Source organism: Pieris brassicae, chromosome 4, assembly GCF_905147105.1.
Source record: "Pieris brassicae chromosome 4, ilPieBrab1.1, whole genome shotgun sequence".
Classification (NCBI taxonomy): Eukaryota; Metazoa; Arthropoda; class Insecta; order Lepidoptera; family Pieridae; genus Pieris; species Pieris brassicae.
Genome location: NC_059668.1, coordinates 18,322,313 through 18,347,275, shown reverse-complemented (window position 1 = coordinate 18,347,275; position 24,963 = coordinate 18,322,313). Strand labels below are relative to the sequence as shown.

Genomic DNA, 24,963 nt, shown 5'->3' with positions numbered 1-24,963 from the left:
AGGATAGGTTTTTTTATAAACAGTAGAATTGTGTAGAACATAGGTATGTATTACAAAAACTGGTTTTCCTGACCTCATCCTGTTATATAAGACTTCTTAAGTCCACTCACAAAATAGAAGCCATTTTGTGAAAAAAATAACAAGACTAAGTATCAAAGTTATCGTAGTTGTCGTAAATTTACATCAATTTACCAATTCAAACGAAAATTTAGGTAGAACAAATTGACGTGAAGTAACTATGATAAAAGTACAAATAAACTTTCTTCTATATAGACATTTATATATTTTTATTATATTCGCAATCTCGTACAGTGTAAAAAAATATTTCGAATTTATTGTATGATAAATTATAAATTTGGCCAATTAGACCCTCAGATATGGAACCTATATACCAGATATACAATGTTTTGATTTAGATAAGGCAACAGCATAATATCCAGACACGCGTGTTTTTATGTATTCTATAAAAATGGTTTTTCCACCACTTTAAAATGCCATAACACTGTATTGTTTTTCGAAAAGCATTCACATCTATTATATGCAATTTTGAGCGCTACGTTTCGTAGCACTTAGAACATCGTAGCCGAGTAGCTCGAGTAGCTTTTATATCGTCACGTAGACCTATCGATATTCAGTCAACTCGAAAATAAAGCTAAAGTTATGTGTTTGTTTAATATTTATGGTCTCACTCAATCATAATAAAGATATTTAATTTCTTCACATAAAAATTGTATATTTTTACTTTAACATCGTCAGCTCGTGATTCGTTTTATTACTAAGGAAATTTTAATACAATATTTTACATATACGTCCCCTTTAATACCCTATAGAGACAAAACCTCATCAGACGTGGAGTACACTTAAGCAGAACCGAGCTTACTAGTTTAATAAATATCACAGACACGAATCATTATTATTTTAAAAGCGTCAAAAGCCTTTCATTCAACTTCAGGCAGTCCGTCAAATGATGATTGAAATATAATTTTTCCTTCTCCTATGAGTGGGGCTACCATGCTAAGACGTCGATTTTATTCAGGAAAGAAATACAAAACGACATATCAATAGACTATAGCAAAGTGACAAAAGACTACATAGCACACAGAGCCGATATGAGACATCACTGAATATAATATGCTTAGCAGCTAATCCAATATATTAATTACAGCTTCAACTTAAGTTAGCATATGATTACTGTCAATAATTAACGTACCTAACACTGTATAATTAAGTCATTTTAGTAAATTGAGTTGTGTTCAATTTGTAACATAGTTACAACGTAGTTATTCTTTGTTATTATAATTTAAATTAAATATTTCGATTATTTGTGACTTAATACTAAAGAATTTCTCTGAGAATATATAACACATTCGATTTGTTTCAAAATTTCAAGGAAAGCATGACGAAATGATTTCATTTAAATGAGTGACGGAAAGTTTCTTGCCAGTTCTTCTGGCTCTAGATTTAGGAACCGGAACTAATAAACAATAACCAATATGATTAAATAAATTTGTTTTGATTTTAAGGTTTAATAAGTCTTCCACAGCCCGCTTTACAAGACATTTTTGTTTACGAACTAGTGATCTGTGGAATCGACTCCCTGGGAGATACTACGTCTCATTGAAAAAAGAGCATATCACTTTCAAAAGACGACAAAGAACCAAAAGACGGCAGCTTCCAGATTGGATGCAGATATCAATAATTATTTAACCGGTAGTTTTAAGAAGATTTACTAATTGATGAATAAAACAGATACTATATTAATTCTGACATATCACTGCAGACTTTTAGATTTAGACTATATTACATTAGGTATCTAATTAGAAATATACGTACATACGTTAGTGAATTTCCCTTTTACTTGCCAGCATTTTTTCAAAAAGCTCTTCAGATCTTGAACTTTAAAAATGACGAAATATTCAAAAACCTATTTCACGGTATGTGTTTGAAAGAAAAAGCTTCGTAATTTCAAATGCAAATGAAATAAAATTATATTTTGTGAGTGAAAAGGGCGAATATAATATAAAATCTGGTTAGTTAAAAAATAAGCGTTCGTCTACAATTATTTGAACGAAGACATATTTCTTATTACTATGTCAATCTTTTCGTAGAGAATTTCAAGTACTCAGGTGATCAGCCTTCTCGATCTGAGCCAAGTCGTAAATTTTCACGACGTTTACCTTCCCTGTAGAGCATTGTTGGCCTTGTGACTTCAGCATGCGACTCTCAATCCTGAGGTCGTCGGTTCGATCCCCGGCTGTGCACCAATGGACTTTCTTTCTATGTACGCATTTAACATTCGCTCAAACGGTGAACAAAGATATTGTGATTAAATCAGCTTGCCATAGAGAGAAGGCTAATTGCCTATTAGACTAACAAAATGATCATGAAACAGATACAGAAAACTGAGATCCAGGTCTACAAAGGTTGTAGCGCTATTGATTTACTTTATTTTTACCCTCCCTGAAGAACGCATATTAACTTAGAGTCCAGAGTCACACACTTAAAGCATTAACCGAGAAATTATGCGCATATAATTTAAACTGTCTGTACGGTTCCTGGGTCAACGGGATGCTTCAAATAATAGAGATTTATTGATTTACTCTATATTTACCACTCGCGTGTTACAATAGAATATCAGCGAAATAATGACGTGCTAATTGCTATGTACCGAATGAATACAAATTAACAGTCAAAGAGAGTGCCTACGTCTGGCTATGCTCTCAGGGTGTAACTCCCATGATTTAGTTAATCGCTATGAAACGAATAACTGTATGTAGAAGAGAGTGCCTGCGTCGGGCTATACTCTCGGGACGTAACTCCGACGATTTGGGAAATCGTCACGCTTATAAGTGATCGAAATGTACAGCCATGGCACGAACAAACATAGGAAATCATCATGCTTGTAAATGAGCAAAATGTGCCAGCCTTGGCTCGTACACTGTCATTGAAATTATGCATGTAAAATTCAAAACTTCAGATACGTAATCATTTCGCGACCATACATATAGAATAGAGAAACCTTGATTTATAGGCGGTTAAAAACTATAACCCTTGACCTCTCTTGTGATTAATAATATGAGATTAACACGAAGTTTCTTAGATGAAATCTAGACTTCAAAATAATAATAGTACTTATACCAGCAGTGCAGAGCAGTGTTGGCCTAGTAATTCAACATGGGGGTCGTATGTTTGATACCCTGCTGTGCCCCAATGGACTTTCATTCTGTGTGCATTTACACTCCCTCGTACGCTTAGATCAAAATGGGCATGCAAGGCATGCCTTAGATCAAAAAAAGTGCGTGCGTACAAAGTGCACATGTCAGAAGTGAAACTTCTTTGTATATTAATTATTACTAAGGTAAAAGCCCCAATAGATGATCATGCACCAGTATATGACCACTCCATGTGTTTTTATATCTATATTCACACCGTAAAGATAATATAAATAAATAAAAAATCTGCGTTAACTGCACATACGTTATGCGACAGAATTGCCATCTAAAGTTCTAATGTGACTACTAAATGAATACATCAATCAATAGCGTGTATTTTTTCTCGATCTCCCTTACTCTCGCTCGCGATCTTTCTCACTTGCTTGCTCCCTACTCTCGCTCCATGGCTATTTGCTTCATGCTCCGTTCGCCCTTTCTCACTCTCAATCGCTATCTCCCTTATTTTTGACAAAAACGCAATGCAACGCAAACGCAAGATGTGCAATCTTCGTGACGCTAATATTATTATAATAGTGTTTCATCCGTACTTGCCTTTTAGAAATGATCACAAAGATCCCAAAGAAGGTTGTATTGAAAATCTGGATAATCATAAATATATAAATGTATCTAATGTATTCAATTTAACATATAGTAAACAAAACGATCGGTATCACGTCTAGACAATTGTGAGTTCGCTATTGTTTATTTTGGTCCCTTGGGACTTAAAGTAAAGAAGTATTTTAATTAGCTCTTAATTACCAAACTATTTTGCACTGTTAGTCGAAGTCACAGTCAAAATTGCTTTATTCATATAGGTAACACAATGTACACTTATGAACGTCAAAAAAAGAAATATACATTAAATTCTTAATAACGGAAAAGAAAACCTCTCCGCCACTCTTTTTAATCGCCAAGTTTTTTTTGTATTACATAACGTTTGTAAGAAGCTGCAACTACGTCATGTTCCACATGACATCTTAATTAATAAATAATAATAAAATATATATTTTTTAAAGATTTGTCTGAGATTGTCAAACATCCTCTATCAGTAGAAGGCATGGTGAAATAGGAGCACGCACATTGTCGTGAGAACAACACGCAAATACATAGTCAAAATAACTAACATCTTTAACACATTGACAACTTACAACTTGTAAGATTTCGTGATGTTGCCAATCTAATAAAACGAATTGCATCGTTTTCGTTTATCACGTAATCTCTGACAAATATATACAATTTTCTTAACTTACAAAGTAATAACTAAAATAATTAAAAATTATATATATGTATTACTACCTAATAAAGCTACGTTTATCTAAAATAAAAAAATAAAATTAATGAACAAAATGTTTTGGGTATTAAGTTAGTAGGTATCGCAAATAAAAAGTATAGTCCAAAAATATTTTCATTAAACCCATTTTGAAATTATTTTATATTAAAGATGTCAAGATGAAAGACATTATTAAAGATGTAATAACAATCTTGTCTCGTAACGATAATATCTTTATCCTCAAAGTTTCCAAATATTTGTGAGAGGAAAATAGATTTTCAGGGCTATTACGACGCCTCACTTTTGGTAAAAGCCTATTACAACCCGGCCTAAGAACAACCAAATCGAAATTATGACAAGTTAATAAACGAAGTTTTTATTTAAGAGATTTAAGACATTGATCAAATTTCCGTTTAACTAGTATACATTTTTAGTATGATGCTGGAAGCAGATGATCAGGCCTCGAGGTTGTGACCGTTACAAATTTAAAAACACTAGCCGTCTGTCTCAGCTTCGCACTGCTGGATAATTATTTTATTAAATATGTATGTATGTATTTTATTTTATATATATATAAATCAATCAATTTCAATATATATTTTCTTTGGCTGATTCGCTGACTATATTGCCGTCGTAGATATTAAGCTCGAACTTATCCTAGTTAACAACGTTGTTATATTATATTTACATTATATTTTAGAATGCTTTTATTCATCATTATTTCTTTGAGGGTCTTTGTTTTTTCGGAGTTTTCATACGTATCTCTATCTTATTTTTAAATATTTTATAGTCTATTTTCTTATTGTTTCAGGATATAGAATTAATGGTGAGATAATAGGAAAAATCGGTCCAATAGTTTTAGCGTCTATTCAATACACACAAACAAACAATCAAATATTTTACGTCAGCGGTGTGGTAGTTAAGTGAATATCATGATGATAAAATGAAGAAAATGTTTTGTTTTCTTCTAAATAAGCATTAATTAATTCCTTTGATCTTCAACTTCAACTTTCATTAGCAGTATTTTTTAAATTGGCTGACCCGACAGATGCCCTGTATTAGCTATAAATATTCAATTTAAACTGGAAAACGCTTGAAGTTTAGTCGTCAAGTTTTATACAATTTTCCAATTTACTACGCAATTTTCTTTTCTTAAAAATCTTTGCCATTAAAAAAGCATAAATAAAACTAAAAAAGTAAAGCAATTTATCTGTGTCAAGATTCAAAACTATACGTAGAGATACAAGAACAAATCAGAGTTCGCAATCAAAGTTGCGGCTATTTATTAAAATAAAATATTGTGGTCAATTGAATAAATAATGGTCAATTTATTTTAATGATAAATTAATATAATATAATTATTGTTTAAAAGATAATATATATCGATATATGTTACTTTCAAGTTAAATATAACATTGTTGTATGTTACACGTTTTTCACGAATCCACTAATAATTCACTTCATGTAATACCTATATCAGACCTAATGAAGTATAAATTATGATTGCCAGGTCACCGGGCGCACACGGTGTTTGTGGGTGTACACGTGCCGACTAGACGTCACTCACACAGAAAACATAAACATCACCATCGCACTGAAAAGGACCCTGAAAAGCCAAGTAAGTGATATTATGATAGCGAAATATCTGCATTCGTAAGATACGTGAGACGCGTAACATTATTACAACTTATATATACGTACTACCATCTTCAAATAGCAATTAATTCTTTTGTTTTTATCCCTCACGTAACATAAGAAACGTGATAAAACAGTATATATTTTTAAATATCGACGTCATTGTATATACGTAGATACGAAAATATAAATAAATTCTATTTTATTTGATCATTATTATAGGACGTCGTTAAAGACCTTTACTGAATTTTTCGTCGTTCGATGGGATCACTATTATCGAGTACCAGCGTTGATGCCACCTTCTAAATAAATCGAATCGTTTTGTTTTTACATAGGAGGAGACTTTCCTAACCTAAGCACGTGACTTTAGTTTAGGGAAACTAGTCTCTTGTCATAAAAGTACTATATTATATAAACACCACGTTATAAACAAGAGACATTAACAAACAGTTTTAATGGAGTTGTGGTGGCATTAAAGCTTTTGTGGATTATATTCAGAGTTATTATGCACAATGACCTCATTATCATACCGTAATGAAGCTCTTTACATAATAACAGAACACAATACATAGGGCTACCCGAAAGTACGTGGTTTACATAAATTTAAACTTATATTTCAATTTAAATATATTTTATAACCTTTTGAAGTTTTTTTAAGGATTAAAGTCGATTCAGTAATCGAGTACCGTACGTGATACCAATTTAAAAGTGATTAAATGTAGGAACTCTGCATCTTTTAAATAGTGCATACAATATCATCATTCTTTTCAAATCAGTAATTTTTCTTTCTTTACTATCGTTAGTAGTCTTTCCTCCAGGCGTGTGATTAATTCAATACGTATATATAGTAAAATAACATTAAAAACAAAACAAATAGTTATATAAAAAATAACAAAACAAAATGTTACGACATTGCTTTGTTATAGTTACGTTAACATCTGATATGATTTGACGATGAAATTGAATTAGTTTGATATTTCATTAAGCATAAAATAAGCCTTTACGTTACTTATAAGACTAAATCATTTACCGATACACAAATATGTTATTGATAGCAATCCATTTGCATAATAAATTCGATTCGTAGGCTCCGCAATAATGGCCCGGGTTAGAAGACTGAGCGTAACAGATGACGGCGAAACATGTAAGCTAAATTGGCATCCAATTTTATCGGTTTCGTTATAATCATATGCCATCTCATGTCTCAGCATGACTTACTAAATTATGGTGCATGTTTATGTCAGAAAAGGTACTCTTACTTGTTCATCTTCATGTGAAATATTTTTGCCTTTATGAGTAGGTTGTGTTATTAATTGATTAGTTTTTAATAGGTTGAATGTTACAGTGACACCACCTGCGCAAAGAGTCCAATTCATACTTGGAGAAGATATCGACGATTCCACTATGGTTTCCCATCCTCTATTCTCAGAAATGGAAGAGCTCGTTAAAGACGGCGACGAGCTTGAATGGAAGGAAACAGCTCGTTGGATCAAATTTGAAGAGGACGTTGAAGAAGGGGGCAATAGGTGGTCTAAGCCCCACGTCGCCACTCTTTCTCTACACTCACTTTTCGAACTCCGAAGTTTGATACTCAACGGATCCGTAATACTGGATATGGAAGCAAATTCTCTGGAACAAGTTGCTGAAAATGTACTGGATAATATGGTGATGGATGGCTTTTTAGGTTACGATAATAGAGACAAGGTGAAAGACGCTCTATTACGACGACACAGACACCAGCACGAGAAACGAAACCATAATAACATGTCTAGGCTTCCACTAATACGATCATTGGCAGACATTGGAAGGAATCATTCATCTTGCAAAAGTAAGTATATCGTCAACAAATATATGTTACAATAATTCCAGTTTATGTACTTGGATGTGGCGATAATAGATTTGCAGGATAACGATTCTCGAAGCACCAGCTCCAAAAGCTGTCGAGGCCCAACGTCAAAACCTCACACAGCTCTTCTTCATGCAAGTGATACACGAGGATCTTACCTAGCTGTTCCAGGTCAGCACAGAGTAAATATGTGCGATTAATCACCACGCACGCTATTACCTGTGGTGCACTTGGCTCGTATTAAGCTGTACATATCGCTATAATACTCCTCTTCCAATACAATGCGTGGCATATACATATATTGTTTGTTACAATTGGCATTATATTCCAGTGGAAGAGAGCAGTACAAGCAGTGGACAATCTCAAAAAGGAGATATTGGTCGTTTCCTAGGCATACCACTCGCGGGTAACCGCTATCGTTTTTATTGATGTTTTTCCTACTCTATTGCCGAAAACATCGGCCTCTATGTTTCAATGTTTTTTTGTATATATTCGATTCATAAGCTAGATGCTAGTTACATAGACAGTTAAATTTATGTGAATATTTAAGCTTCGCTCATGCTTTTTAAAGAAATAAATCTCCTTAGTATTCAGGATGCTACTATCAAACCTACGGTTACACTTGAGCACATCCATCATACATCATGAATGTTTATTATTAAACACTGTTTTTATTTTAAACACGCTTTTATATCTTATACATTTTTATATACTCTTTTTATATGCATGTTTATTCATATTTAATACATAAATATATGAAAGAAACATTTGCAGGTGCACCTCATGATGAAGGTATGATTAAAAGCCCAAGTAGTGGATCAATGCAACATGGTCACGACATCACATTGAACGGAGATATGAACCATAAATGTAACACACACTTCATGCGCAAAATCCCACCAGGAGCTGAAGCTTCAAACATTCTCGTGGGTGAAGTAGATTTTCTTGAGAAAACGTTATCTGCTTTTGTCAGACTCAAAACTGGTACCATCATGGGAGACTTAACCGAAGTACCGGTGCCAACACGATTCATGTTTGTTTTACTTGGCCCACCTAATAGTAACTCTAGCTTTCATGAAATCGGAAGAGCAATGGCTACACTTATGTCAGATGAAATATTCCACGAAGTCGCATATCGCGCAAAGAAACGCGATCATCTACTTGCGGGAATAGACGAATTCCTAGATGCAGTGACAGTCCTTCCACCGGGTGAATGGGATCCCGCTATTAGAATAGAACCACCTGCGGCAATTCCATCTCAAGATCTACGAAAACGTCCAAATGATAATATAAAAGAAGAACCTGATGAAGAAGAGGAAGAGCAAAGACAACGTGAAGAATCTGGTTTAGCTAGAAGTGGTAAATTATTTGGCGGTTTGATAAATGACCTGAAAAGAAAAATGCCTTGGTATTGGTCAGATTTTAAAGACGCATTGGCCTTACAATGCATTGCATCGTGGATATTTTTGTACTTTGCATGCCTGTCGCCAATTATTACATTTGGAGGGTTACTAGGCGAAGCGACTGGTAAAAATATGGCTGCAATGGAATCTCTAGTGAGTGGCTTCGTTTGTGGTATGGGTTATGGCTTCTTTTCAGGACAACCATTGACGATATTGGGCTCTACTGGTCCTGTATTAGTATTTGAAACTATTGTTTTTGAATTTTGTAAGCAAGTAGGATGGAACTACATGTCTTTTAGATTTTGTATCGGAACTTGGACCTCTATCATACTAGTAATACTAGTAGCAATTGATGCTAGTGCTCTAGTATGTTATATAACAAGATTCACTGAAGAAAATTTCGCTACATTAATAGCTTTCATTTTCATATACAAGGTAAGATCATAAAAAAGTGAAAAACACTTAAATAGTTTAAAAACAATTACTACGCAAAGTTTATTTTCAGGCCGTCGAAAACGTTATTTCGATAGGAAAAAAATATCCACTAAAGACACGCCCTGATGAGATACTCAATTATGAATGCTACTGTTTGCCAAGTAATTACTCAAAGGTTCCCGAGCAATTTAATTGGACTTCCGTCGACAAAGAGTTGTGTAAAGTAAGTAATCTTGTTTATGACTGAATATTGTGTCATCGTATAGTACTAAATAATTACAACGTTGAACAGACAATACACAATGACCTTCTCTTTTCAGTTTTATAATGGGACGCTGGCTGGCGGTGGCTGCGATACAAAAGTTTACGTGCCAGATGTATTTTTAATGTCCATCATATTATTCCTCGGAACATTTGCAATTTCAATTATTCTAAAGGATTTTAAGAATTCTCTATTTTTTCCTTCGAAGGTATAAACGGCACAACATTTTGTCAGTACGATGTGTGAATGAATTTATATATTGTATTATTGTTTTAGGTCCGTCAAATAATAAGCGATTTTTCTGTAATAATAGCGATTTTATCTATGTCCTTCTTGGATTATAAAGTCGGAGTCAAGACACCAAAACTGGAAGTTCCTTCTGAGTTTAAGCCAACCTTGCCAAGTAGGAATTGGGTGATCACCCCGTTTAATGGCAATCCCATATGGTCAGCGCTCGTGGCCATTTTACCAGCATTACTGGGAACCATATTGATATTCATGGATCAACAGATAACTGCGGTTATTGTGAATCGTAAAGAGAATAAATTGAAGAAAGGATGTGGATATCATCTTGATCTCTTTGTTCTGGCAATTTTAATCCAGATATGTTCAATAATGGGTTTGCCTTGGTTTGTAGCTGCAACTGTACTCAGTATAAACCACGTTAATTCCTTGAAAGTTGAATCAGAATGTGCAGCCCCTGGAGAAAAACCACAATTCCTAGGAGTAAGGGAACAAAGAGCAACTCATATAATGATCTTTATAACAATAGGATGTTCCGTTTTACTAACACCAGTTTTGAGACACATTCCAATGCCGGTATTATTTGGAGTATTTCTGTATATGGGTGTCGCATCCCTTAAAGGTCTTCAATTTTTCGATAGAATTTTGATCATGTTCATGCCACAAAAATATCAACCGGATCACATGTTTCTGCGACAGGTTCGTTTTACAATACAATATTTTAAGTTTAAGTTTAAGTTATATACTTAAACATAATCCTGAACCTAGTAACAAGAGATGTTAATATTTGAAAATCTATTTAAACTGTTTTGAAATATCGGTCCATAAGACTGCCAAGTCTTATTTGTCTCATCAGTCAATATATCATTAAAACGTGACAACTCTGCCTTTTATCAATGTATGTTTTCTTTGCTCCAGAATTCTAACTTAAATATAATAATCGTAAGGTAGTGATTTGTAATTTATCAATTTACAGGTACCAATTCGAAGAGTTCACGTGTTTACAGCTTTACAATTGACATGTCTGATTTGCCTGTGGTTGGTTAAATCGTTTTCTTCTACCTCAATACTATTCCCTCTCATGTTGGTTGTCATGATTGGTATTAGAAAAGCGCTGGACTTATTTTTCACTAGACGTGAATTAAAGATCCTCGATGATGTCATGCCCGAAATTACAAAGAGAAGCCAAGACGAACTTCGTGAACTCGGAGACGGAGAGGTGGGATGGCATGCCAAACTGTTCGCACTTTGTCATCGACGCTAGTTATGATGATTTTATCATTCGTACGTAGTTCAATCAAATTTAGATTCTTTTGACCTTCTAATTTGTCTTAATAAAATCAATGTTTTGTTTATTATGGTTTTTTATTAATATCTACCCTACTACTATCGCTAGAAAAATCACCATTCACGTAGCACACATGCACAGTAAAATTGGTTACTTCGGAATATTTCGTACTTGACCATTCTTAGGCACTCCAATTGTAGGATACAACAAAAAGCAATCCACCCGAATTTCAAGAAAACCTACAAATACCTTTAATAAATGGAAATATTATGAATATACCTTTGGCTTCGATTAACATATCGGAAGAGATGAACAAAACAGGAATTTGGAAGCAAGTAAATAATAGTAATACGACAAAAGCACGAGATGATCAGAGAGAGTTTAAAAGTAAATCAGGAAAGAAAACGTAAGTTAAATTAATTATTAATTATTACTAAATAGGTTAAGAAAATTTTAAATACTGTATATTTGTTTATGTTCAGTAACATGAAATAATTTAGATATATATTTTTGTATATATGTTTAACAAAACACGGCAAAGAAATATTACTTTTCCAGTATTTAACACTGTAGATACCTACGTATTCTACGCACTGTGTTCATTCCTTTTTTTTAATGTATTCATTTTACAGAATAATATAATAAAATGATAATATGTTTCATTAGGAAACCGCTATGGTTTGTATAAATGAAACCATAGCAGTCTTGTTTGGGAACGTAACAAATGCATATAATAGTATTTAAAATTACTTTTTATGTTGGTCAACGTTAGGCTATCTAATAGGCTGGGTAGCATATAATTCTAAAAGGTTTATTTGAATAAAAATTAAAGAATACACTACTAGAAAAATGACCAGGGATTTGGAATATTTCAGGATCAAACACAAAAAGCTAATGTCAAAAAGTTTTCAAACAGAGGTGGAGAGACGTTTGTCCACGATGGATGAGATCGAGGAAGATGATTCAATGAAGGTGTGCGTCAATGATACGAAATTCTAGTGTAGCACCAACGAGTCGGCAATGCCGCATGACACGGTACCCCATGCATGCATATTGCAAACGCCTAAATGCATTTTTGTTTATATTATTGCATCATAAACATACAAGTTATCTATATAATATTATTACGACGCCAGGGTACAGGTACTGTGAAGAAGCGTAAAGACTGTGATAAAGCAGTCAAACTTTACAGTCTGTTGCTGATTTTTTTTCTTAACGAGCAAGTAGTGCAAATAGAACTTTCGAAAACTCTGTGCTAGAATACGTATACTACGCCAGCTTTGGAGACTTGAAAGATTCCAAGAAGACATTCTATTCTATAGTCAAAACTCAAGATGACGAGCGATGTATCCTCTAACTACATTACATAAACAATATAGGAGCATAATATTCACAAAAGACATGGATTTCTAGAGCGGTGATCAAGGGAACTAACAATGCTAATTATATTATATTTTCTATATATTAGCTAGATTTCTACTTTTATACTGTAATTTAGAACCAATTGTATCTTTGTTTATGTTGCATGTTTGCCTGGTTGCATGCTTTTTTCCGTCTCTAGTGTCGACTACGTCCTTAAAAAGTATTGATTTACAGAGCGAGCTACTTAAACGAAGAGATTCATGGAGCATTACGAAAAATGAGTGCAAGAAAAATGGAATTTCGACAGAAACATCGGTCTAATTATATTTTAATGTACTTTAATATTCTTAGCCATAAATTAAGTTATATTTTTGAGACAGTGATATTATTTTCAACTGTGAACTTATAGAGCGATGTATTTTTTTATTGCCAAAATATTTAGATTGTTTTACAATTAGTCAAAAACCTGATTATTATGTAGGAAATTGTGACAAAGAGTCGCAAAGGAAACCAAGAGTTGGCATCGATCCTGGTAAATTAGTTTTAAGTAAATACAAGCTAATATTCAATTTCATAAAACATTCATTTGACAAATTTTGTCTACCTTCATTTAGCTCACCTAATTCTACCCTAAATAATTTTAGCACGTATTTATAGTGAGTAGTCTCAAAAAACATAATTTTAGTACGTGTATGTAAGATATGATCCAGCACAAACTATACAAGCAATTATTTAGATGTAAGTTGGAATGTTTGAACGACAGGAGCTGCTGTAAGAGAAAAGATTGTATGTATACTCAATTGTAGTGATTTAATATCTCGGTGTTATACCTTAGTTATAAACTCTCTCTAACTCCCCATATGCGACGTAGTTATAAAGTGCCAATAGCTAAAACACCATTAGTGTTAACATTAATATAAATGTGATTTTGTAATCTATGTGAGTATATATTCAGTATGGTACCTATAATAAAACTAGATATTATAAAACGTATTAGGCGGCTCAGCGTGCGACTCTCATCTCTGAGGTCGTGGGTTCGGTCACAGGATGTCTGTCTAACATCTAACACTCGCTTGGCGATGAAAAACATCGTGAGTAAACGGCATCCCTGAGACCGGCGACGGCGTGTGTTAGGGACAGTAAGCTGATCAAATACAGAAAGTTTCTATGAAATGAGTAATGATAAAGTGATAAGAAACAGATGGAATCTGATACGACCCATATACGGTTGGAGCGCCACTGGATTATTATTATTATAAAACGCATGTTATTGAGTTGCTATGGCAACGATCATATCTTTTGTCGAATTACCCAGAATACCCATCACTGTTAGTCTTTTATGAACACTTTTGTAAAATTCTATAGTGTCTATGTTTTATGCAAATACTTATATAAAAGGAATTTATTAAGTTCTATCTCGTTGACCACGATGGCTGTAGATTACTCGAAACGTCGAGTTATATAACGTTGTGATGTATTTTAGCGATATCCGTCTCCACTTCGCAATTAGTCCTGGCTGAGACACTGGTTATTATATAGTTTAGTTTTAAATTACTAAACTTAAGGTCATTTCTCATTATATTTAAATATAATTATTTTGGCCATGTGCCAAACAACACTGTCAATTCTCATTTGATACTGACAAATGACACGTGTCAAAAGTCTAGCGCAATTTTAAATTAACTTTATCACAGTAGACTTACTCATATTTGTGTTGTCTGTGCTGTCTCAAAACTAACAATCGAATTTCAACTATTTTTTTCTGTGCATATTAAAAATTAACTTAATTATTATTTTTACCGATCAATCTCCTTCGTGTCTTCTCCATCTACACGACACTGGCGAAGTACCTAGTGCCCAATTGGCATAAATAAAAGCCATAAACAAGAAAAAAAATCACAGTAGACACAGCAATGTTTCGCGTCAGTGAGATAACGTCAATGTTAGTCCCCTTATTGCAAGTCGAGGTTTTAAGTGTTTTTTTTGTTTTTGGGACTAATTTTATTAAACCATTTAATTAAGTCGCCTAATTTAAGTTTCCTTTTTGGGATAATTGTACCTGTTTGGTTGTTTGTTACGCTTTCGTCTTGAATGTTAAGAATAAATGTTTTTATAAATGTGTTTAATTTATTATCTTCTATAATATTATGCAAATAGTTAAGATTTTCGAGTATTTATAAAATAGATTTATCCAATACAGGCAAAGTTTGTTTATTATCCTTAATTGAACAAATATAAATTACTGATTATAGGCTCTCTGTAAAATATCGTCTTATGTTTTTGTGGTTAAGTTAAGTTAAAACAAATTCCTTGGCCGTAACCGTTAAATTAAAATAAAACAACAAATTTCATATCATGTATATTAATATCATTTCACTATACTTACAATAAAATAAATTAATCTAAACATTATCTAGGCGGTTAATTATTCTTCTTCTTCTTTTGGTCTGGTAGAATTCCCATTTCCTCTTGGTATTTCCTTATAAGCTGTTCCTGTACATCCGGAAGACAGGGAGAGTAACGGCTGTACTCCATACTAAACTCGCCTTTGCCTTGGGTCATTGACCTTTAAAATGATTAATGTGCAATTGTTATTATAAGAATGTAGATGTTGTATATTTAAAAATAAAAACTAAAAATATACAAGAATTTAAAGATTTTTTTTTTTAATTTATGTCTAACATTTGTATGTCATCGTAGAAAGTTTACCGCGTTTTTATTTTAAATTGACTTGTATATATTATAATTATTAAAATAACCAACAAACAATCTATTTAATGTAATTATTTACGTGTTTACACATTAACTTCATTCTACGATAAATTCACACTTGATATTTACAAAAGAACAAATTGTCTAGAAATTTATAATTAAGAAAAACACTTTTTGAACGGATTAAAGCTATTTTAACAAAAGACAATTTATAATTATTTTAAAAAATCTCCATATTGGGTGTAACGGACACACTAATACACGTGTACATACTATAGACTATTCATTACCCGGTAAATCCGCTAATCTAAAAAATGGCTTGTCCATGGTTGCGACAAGTCGTTACAAAACATATTATAAAAAACTCACCTGAGTTCGCCAGCATATCCGAACATATTATTCAAAGGCACTTCAGCATATAACGTAGTCCAGCCATCGGCACCCTCGGTGCCTGTGATGATGCCACCCCGTTTGTTCAATTGACCAATCACCGTCCCATGGAACTCATCCGGTGTGGTGACTTCGACGAACATAATTGGTTCAAGGATTTGCCAAGCGCCCTCTTCGAATACTGTAATTTATATTTATACATACATTGAAACGAACGATAAATTCTAAAAATACTAGAGATTTTGAAAATTCTATTATAAGGCAAAGCTAGCTGTGTTATAATAACTATATTTACAATATTACAAAAGATGAGTAAAAAAAGGGAAAAATGTTAAACAGAACACAAAATCTACTCATCTACAGGTAATAATCAAAAGTTTATAGGTACAATGCTATTAGTAGTTCTTAAATGTATTACTCTAAGAGGTCCGTACGGCTGTACAGCCTGATGTACAGCCGTACAGCCTGATGCACAGCCTTCCACAATCGAATGGCAGTAACGTAAGAAACCAATAATACATATATTCAAAAGTAAATTAATAAAATATATATTATCTGTCGTTATTGAATATTAGCAACGATTACTAAAGGTGTTTGAATGTAAATATATACAACAATATTGCAACTTAAGGGACCAGAGATAAATTTCAAATTACATAGAGTATTTCCAAGCCACGCCCCACAGGTGGCCAAGTGATTGTTAGAGGGCCAATCGAAATCAGCTAGATACAACACAATGTGGAGACTGAAGCTATCCAAAATTAGAACCCAATATAAGATCTCTGTTCAGCAAGCATCAAGCGTGAGTATCGCACTAAGTTCATAGTGAAAGATGCTTATTAAAATTATTTGGAATTTTAATTTCAGTTTTTATTATGTTTTGAACATTGACTTATTGTTTCGTTAACAATTTCGTAAACAATTCTTCGTAAGACTAATAATTAAAATTTCTTAGGCGAATAATTTTTTTTAAGAGCATAACCTAGAGTTTACTTATTTTATTTTTGTTCTCAATCAGCACCCGTGTTTCAAGGAGGACAATCAGATACTTGTGAATATGTTATAGAAAGGATTTACATATGTGAAAATAACCTGAGAACCTAAGAGGGCGCAGAAGCGCTAACTAGATTCATGCAACTCCCTCACAATCGAGAAGCCCGCAATATCTCAGCACACAACCTACGAGGGGACTCTTTGTATTGAAGAGTGTATCTCTCTTTTAATAAGAGGTTAAACAAAATAATTTCTATATTATTATAATAATATATATATATATATATATTAATTACATTACATTACATAATAATAATACAGAAATTAATTTTGAGTAAACTTTTATTTCGAAAAGTTTTTGAGAGTTTTTTTTTCTCTCTATCATTGTCCAAAGAATTTTAAAACACAATTGATATATCTGCATATGATAAACACTTTAAATTATAGTAAGTAGGGACACTTTTCCTTTAAATCAAAATTTCCGAGGTAACAATTAACATTCAAGTATTTTTCAAGGGACCGCAAAATAATGTCAAATTATTCAGAGTCTTTGGCTCGCTAACTCAGCTCATCATTTCCCGTCTCTCCAATAATATATTATATTAAATTCCTTTTTTTAACCAAAAACAACATTTTTGTTATACAAAATCTTCTTCCAAACCGAGTAGTGGCCGAATGGAATTAGCTACCGGAGAGTGTAATTAATGCACCCTCTTTGAACTCTTTTAAAAATAGTTTGGATGGTTTCTCCAAATCTCCAAATACGCGCGCATCAGCTTATTAAGCTGTGTACATAATAATAATAATAAAATACAATGTAATGTGAGTCGGCGCAAATATATGCTAGAGAAATTTATTTATAATGAAAATTTCAAGACAACACTTCTCCAATGTGTTTTTTTAAGTATGATGTGAGCAAAAAAATTTTTTTTTAAAAGCCTCGGTATAATTCTTCAAAACGACTCCTGAGTGCGTCAAAAACGCATGTTAATTTTTCAGCTTAAAGAACCTTGACTCACCTTCCTTAACAGCTCCCTTAGCAGCTAAGAAGAAAGCCAATTCGCTGGAATCCACCACGTGGTGAGCACCATCTTGAAGCCGGAACTTAATACCAGATACTTTGTGACCAGATAGGAATCCCTTTTGACAGGTGTCTAGGTATCCCCTTTCGATACCGGGAACGAATTGCTTAGGAACGTTAGTTCCCATTGTTTCGTCCACGAATTCTAGTACTGAAATGTCATAGCAGAAATTACTTATTAGTACGGCCAGGAACAATTAAAAGTAAATGGCTTTGTTTAACTGTTTAATTAATAAAACCGCGTTAGCATGATTACGATGTTATCCAAATCAATGATTACCATGGTAACGCGTACTGTGTGTATTTCAATCATATTTTATAATGGACGTTGCTTTACCGGAAAACTGAAATATTTCCGAACGGTCCTTCAAGAAAAGAGCGTACCAATTAAAAGGCCGGCAACGTACTCGCCAGTTTACTGGCAATGTGAGCAGCGGTATGACTGGGTTCAGAAACACTTATGTGGGCAGCTGGTTCCACATAGTGGTACGCGGCAACAACTGCCTTAGAAACGCTCAGTTGTGGATCGACTGACGTCAAGGTCATACGGATGGGATTTCATATTCTGCCTTGGCGTGATGCGCCATCCTAATATGAATGTGTGTTATAAAACAACACAAGTAAGAAACCTTTTACCACCAAGTAAGAAAACTTTTGAAGAAATGGTTATACAATTGTTAAAATTATAACTAGGTTAGGTTCTTTAACTGATTTATACCATATACATGCACACCCGATTCGTAATTTCTATGAAGTTACCAAAGTAAAATAACTCAATACTAAAGTCTGGATGGTAATGTGTGTGTTTGTTACACTTACATGTATTCTGATGAGGTGGTAATGGCTCCAAAATGCCCACAACCCTGGCGTATTGGCCTGCCCCACCGGACTGCTTCTTGTGAAGATAGTCAAAACTGCATGGGGACATCATGGTCTCTCTGAAATACATATAATTCATGGCTAATTCTTATAAAAGATAAGTTAGTGTAAAATCACTTAGAGAAAATATAGATTAAATGCCTTTTTGTAGTGAAACTTTTAGGCGCTTCGAGTGTAAATTTTTTACACATGAAACGCTAGTAATAATATTAGCGTCACGAAGATGTGCAGCGTTTTTGTCGAAGAAAAGGGAGAGAGCGATTGAGACCGATTGAGAGGGAGTGAAAGCGAACATAGAATGACTGAATGAATGGAGCGAGAGGTGGGATAAAGCTATAGTGAGCAAGATTGAGACAGAGAGTAAGGGAGATCGAGAAAAAATACACGCTATTGGTTGATGTATTCGTTTATATATTAGAACTTTAGATGGCAATTCTGTTGCATAACGTCTTGTGCAGTTAACGCAGATTTTTATTTATTTATATTATTATTAGCACATATACAGTGTGAATATAGATATATAAATACATATGAGTGATCATATACTGATACATCTATTGGGGCTTTTACCTTAGTAATAATTAATTTACAAAGAAGTTTCACTTCTGACATGTGTACTTTGTACGCACTTTTTTGCTGAGTTTATTTACAGTGGAACATTTATTTATTTATTAAAGAAATACATACATTATTAACATAATATCCGCTTATATAAAAATAGTGGAAAAAGCTAGCAGCTATCCTTCGTTATTACTGCTTAATTTTTGTTTTAATTACAATACAAACTGAATGCAACAATCAAGAAAATTATTTTATAAAATGATAATTTTAAAAAAAATATAGAAATAAATATTAACTCTTATATACATAGGTTCCGTTTAAGTATTACGTACGGGGGGGGGGGGGGGGAAAGTTGGTGATTACGTCAACAGTAATTATCTACTTTTTTTACGCGTATTACCCACACATTGTCTATGCTTGTAAACGAAATGCATTTTCGAGGATTCCTACAAAACATTTATACGTTTAGGAGGAAGGAGGGATAAATTGCAGTAAATCTGCTTACGTAATACCTTAACGGCCCCATACTGAGGCAATGATAAACTTTTCACACAAGAACTACTAAGTGATGTTTGTGAGAAACACCTATTTTTATAGCTTGTTTGTGTGTATATTAAAGGCAAAACTGAGTACACTTAGTACTCGGCTACTTGGTACATATTTTTTTTAGGGCAGGGGGCAAACGGGCAGCAGGCTCACCTGATGTTATGTGATACCGCCGCCCAAGGACACAATCAATGCCAGAGGGCTCGCGAGTGCGTTGCCGGCCTTTTAAGAATTGGTAAGCCATTTTCTTGAAGGACCCTAAGTCGAATTGGTTCGGAAATACTTCAGTGGGCAGCTGGTTCCACATAGTGGTGGTGCGCGGCAAAAAATGCCTTGAAAAAAGCTCAGTCATGGAACGTCAGAGGTCGAGGTGATACGTGATACATATCTATAAAAATGGGGCAAATTACCTGAACGCCACCTTAGGTTTTCCCAATTCAACAGGACAATTGTACTCTCTCTCCATTCTCTGAGCGTAAATCTCTAAATGCAACTCTCCCATACCGGACACCAGTGTCTCTTTATTGTCACTGTCATAACGAAACTGGAATGTTGGGTCTTCTTTTGTAAACCTAGAAACAAAATAAATAATTTTTAAAATAGTGCATATATCATATATGTATATATACAAAATAGTAGTGAAATTGTAGAACTTTAATATTACAAAATGTATATTGTACCAGTTCAGCAGTAAAACTGATCTCCACGTCTTTCTCCTAAAACGGTATATGTTAAATTTTAATCAACGGACCATAATAAGGCCAACTTAAAACTTAGTAGTTAGAGTTCAGTCTTAATTACTGGTTACTAGTAATCAAAACCTGATTACTTAATAAAAATCAGCTGATAAGAGTGAAAAGTAAGTACATATTTATAAAATCTGTTGTTGATAACCTAATTAATGCATAAATATGAATGTTACATAATTCTGAAACACTATGAATATAAAATAATAATAAAATAAAAATTAAATATACCTAGCAACCGCTTTGGAGAAATTATCTCTATCCTTATTATTTTTAGGTTTTATTGACATAGAAACAACTGGATCCGGCACATGAATGGATTCCATTGAGAGTTGTAGCTTGCTATCATTTACAAATGTATCTCCAGAAGCGCAATCTACGCCGAACAATGCAAATATATCACCTGCTAATACCTCATTCACTTCTTCCATATTGCTAGAATGCATACGGACAAGGCGAGAAATTTTTACCTGAAAAATTAATATTTATTTATAATATATTTGTTAATATGATATTTGCGTCTGTATAGACTTATAAAAAAATTACAACTAAATAATGATTCCATAATAGAAGATCAATGTACTAAGATCACTAATATTGTTTAAAAATTATGAAATACAAAACAAGCAGTACATGTTTAATTATATACCTTCTTTCCTGTTCTAGAATTGAAAATATTTTCACCACGCTTTAGCATTCCTTGGTAACATCTTAAATATGTCAGCTGACCGAACTTGCTTAACTCTAACTTAAAAGCCAAACCAACAAATGGTTTAGATCCATCTCTCTTTGGGTCCAAAATCACTGTTTCTCCCTCATCTGCTTTTTTTTCACCCAAAATGGCTGTATTTTCCACTTCACCTGGGTGTGGGAGGTAATCTAATACTGCATTCAGCAGAGGTTGGATTCCCTTATTCTTAAGAGCTGTTCCTAAAAGTACAGGGGTAAAAGTTCTCTTCAATGTGGTACGGCGGATAGCCTGCTTCAGTTCTGGTAATGTTGGCTTTCTTTCTTCTAAAAACAGCTCCCCTGGAATAGAAATTATAATTTGTAGTTACACTTTAATGTGAAAAAATAAAAGTGCTCAAGGTATATTCACTAAAGTAGTTAAATTTGAAACACACTCAAGCTTTTCGTAAAGAATATAATAAAAATTGTAATATAATAGGATAGTAGTTAAACAAGAATGTTTTCAGCTATTCAACCTTAAAAAAGAAAACATGTTATACAGGAATGTCTAGTTATTAGGTCAAAATTAACACAATATATGTAAAAAACTTATTAGATTTTGACATGGTATTTAGTTCGCTAATTTTAGCCTGTTTAAAAATAAGCCTAAACTCTGATTCTTACCCTCAGAAACATCTATATACAATTAATAAGCACTTGATACCACAAAAAGTTTACCTAGTGTTTCATCAACATTAGACAAATGTTCTATTAGTTCATGTCGTTTTTCATCAACTTCAGTTCTTCTATCTTTGGGTATTTCATCCAACCGTACAATGTCACCATAATTTCCATCAAAATAAACTGCTTTCTCTTCAACCAGATCTATAATTCCTTGACATTCTTTCTCTAAGCCAATTGGTAGGTGCAAAAATGCAGCATTATGTTTTAATTTAGTTCTCATTTGTTTAAGGACTCTGCAATTCATACATCAAACATAAGAAAATAAAGAGATAGTATGAATACATATATCATGACAAGAAATAGCTGTTAATAGAAATTATAGTGTAGTTAAAATTTTGTAAAATAACCTTTAGTTGGTAGAGAAAAATAAACTATATGACCAAATTCATTATACACAGTTATTGTAATAAAAGATTTAAACAAAAAACTTTTTACCTCTCAGGATTTGCTGCTAATCTATCCAATTTATTAATAAACGCCAAACATGGTACATTATACCGCTTCATTTGTCTATTAACTGTTAATGTTTGACTTTGGACTCCACCTACAGCACACAACACCAACACTGCACCATCTAAAACTCTCAAAGCTCGTTCCACTTCTACTGTGAAGTCTACATGACCTGGTGTATCAATAATGTTGATATTGTGATCTTTCCATATTGTATATGTAGCTGCTGACTGAATAGTAATTCCTCTTTGTCTTTCTAATTCCATGGAGTCCATGACAGCACCAACATTGTCTTTGCCTTTTACCTAATAATTTAATTTATTAATTGTAATTTACATACAGAACTTTGTATTAAGATAACCATTGTTGTCGGGCAACTCATTTCAACACTAAAGAAGCCAAAGCTTCCAAGGGAAATAAATTTTATCCTGGTCTAAATTAAAGTAAAACGAATGCCACTTGAGTTCTAATAAATTAATATAGTTAAAGAAGACCATACCTCATGCATTTGATCAATTCTTCCTGTGTAAAATAATACTCTTTCCGTAAGAGTAGTTTTGCCAGAATCTATGTGTGCTGATATACCTATATTTCTAATTTTTTCCAATTCTTTATGTTCGGCATATTTAACATATGATGAATACTAAAACAAGTACATACTTATTAGTTTCAAAGATGTGGACTATATTTTTATTTGATATTAACAACACATTTAAAATTTAATACAACCATATTTTAACATATACGAATGAAAATGAATACAAAAATGTTAAGTACCTGAAATTTCGATAACCTTAATGGTTTTGAAATCTTTCGTAGATGTCCTATTCGTAAGATGTTTAGGAAAGTCATTTTGATTTTAAGATTTTTTTATGTAACTCATAAAAGTATTTACATTTAGATAGAAATTTATATACGTAACATTTATCGAAGTATCAAAATTTATAAATACGATAAAATATAAATTCAGGGTTCGGTATCGTTTTTTGACTACTTCAAGTCTCATGAGATCTATAACCTTAAAAATCACAATGACAACTGACAAATACATCCTAGTGCTGAGGATCCTTTTCGATCTCGGATCATCGATGTAACAGACTGGACAGGAATCGACAGATGATCGGATTCATCAAAACACTTAATCGGTTAAACTCTTTCTCTCTATCCAAGTTATTTTGGACGGGCTCTTTATGAACCAGACTATAAACATGCGTATTGCGATCATTCATTTGCAACATTACAATCCATTCGACCACAACATGGAAATCAAATCAATTGAAAGATATCCATTGAAGTGAACAGCGTTAGAAGTAAAATGTGATAGAAGTCGTCTGTTGCACACATTGGATAGAGACAAAAATGTTTTAGTTGGTGCTTCTAATGTTTAAAACTTCTTTAAATTAGACGTGCCAGGTCGGCCATTTTATCTAAGGAATTTTAATGAATAGGGTTTTCTATAACTATAAAAATATGTTTATGGAATTAAGCTTCAGACTAAGAAAATATGAATAGTTAAAGAGTATCCGTAAATTAAATAGTAGTACAATATAATTTGTCTGTGGTGGTACTGAAATTTGCTTTGCTTTGTTTTAGTTATTGGTTGCAGTTACCATTTATACTATTAAGTATATATGTATACTTATTCTCCCTATCCAATGAGAATATGCAGCGCTATTGCTAACTACAACACACTCTTTTAAATTGTTACAGCTGTATTTTTAAAAGCTGGAAGGTAGGAAACTGTAACACTATAACCCCAACACAAGTGTGTCTGACTATTTACGGGGCCTGTCTCAACTCATGTATTTTATGTAAAATTTGAGACACAATAAACATTTTTGATTTTTTTTTTGATCATGTAGTGGGGCATAACATTTTAAGTTTGCCACATAGCAGCTGTGATAGAAAGGCAATTTATCGTTGGATAACGTTTTGAAATATACATTGAGAAACAAAATAGTTTTGTTTCTCAATGTATATTTGAAAACCTGAATCCAAGGCAAAAATAATTATATAAATCTGTTTTTTTTTATTGTCATTAATGTAAAATGACTAAAATTACTAATTTTTGACAAATATATACATATTTAAGTATTAAAAATGTATTGTGAATCTCTATCCATTTGAGTTGGATTTGCTGCTTTGCATCGTGTGCAGCACTATTGTAGAAATAACGGAGACTTGAGACTGGCCGCACGGCAAATAACACCTCCTGAAAAACAAAAAAACATATCCG

The 24,963-nt window shown here is 33.1% G+C and overlaps 2 protein-coding genes across 7 annotated transcripts in view; one reads left to right on the top strand and one right to left on the bottom strand.

Moving 5' to 3' along the window:
- The window catches only part of LOC123708781 (sodium bicarbonate cotransporter 3), a 34,276-nt gene extending 19,267 nt beyond the window's left edge, over positions 1-15,009 (top strand). Inside the window, exons 2-15 of one of the 6 annotated variants that reach the window (XM_045659663.1) lie at positions 4,917-5,027; positions 5,294-5,308; positions 5,993-6,100; positions 7,205-7,261; positions 7,463-7,945; positions 8,015-8,134; positions 8,738-9,801; positions 9,872-10,024; positions 10,122-10,271; positions 10,340-11,005; positions 11,283-11,525; positions 11,795-12,000; positions 12,470-12,566; positions 13,191-15,009. In XM_045659663.1, coding sequence (XP_045515619.1) covers positions 7,216-7,261; positions 7,463-7,945; positions 8,015-8,134; positions 8,738-9,801; positions 9,872-10,024; positions 10,122-10,271; positions 10,340-11,005; positions 11,283-11,525; positions 11,795-12,000; positions 12,470-12,566; positions 13,191-13,277 — 3,315 coding nt within the window. In that variant the 5' untranslated portion in view covers positions 4,917-5,027; positions 5,294-5,308; positions 5,993-6,100; positions 7,205-7,215 and the 3' untranslated portion in view covers positions 13,278-15,009. Of the gene's footprint in view, positions 1-4,916; positions 5,028-5,293; positions 5,309-5,992; positions 6,101-7,204; positions 7,262-7,462; positions 7,946-8,014; positions 8,135-8,737; positions 9,802-9,871; positions 10,025-10,121; positions 10,272-10,339; positions 11,006-11,282; positions 11,526-11,794; positions 12,001-12,469; positions 12,630-13,190 lie in introns of all 6 variants that reach the window. The other 5 variants (XM_045659664.1, XM_045659659.1, XM_045659661.1 and 2 more) reach the window with 5 other exon arrangements.
- A 304-nt stretch (positions 15,010-15,313) lies between these two features.
- Positions 15,314-23,734, bottom strand: LOC123708733 (elongation factor G, mitochondrial). Its single transcript, XM_045659589.1, has 11 exons — positions 23,505-23,734; positions 23,227-23,370; positions 22,713-23,032; positions 22,272-22,510; positions 21,514-21,893; positions 21,096-21,334; positions 20,529-20,690; positions 18,952-19,070; positions 18,071-18,283; positions 16,038-16,239; positions 15,314-15,522 (listed from the first exon to the last, which is right to left on the bottom strand). Exons 1-11 carry the CDS (start codon positions 23,577-23,579, stop codon positions 15,378-15,380), a joined length of 2,238 nt encoding a protein of 745 aa, XP_045515545.1. The 5' UTR covers positions 23,580-23,734; the 3' UTR covers positions 15,314-15,377.
- Positions 23,735-24,963: the final 1,229 nt, after the last annotated feature.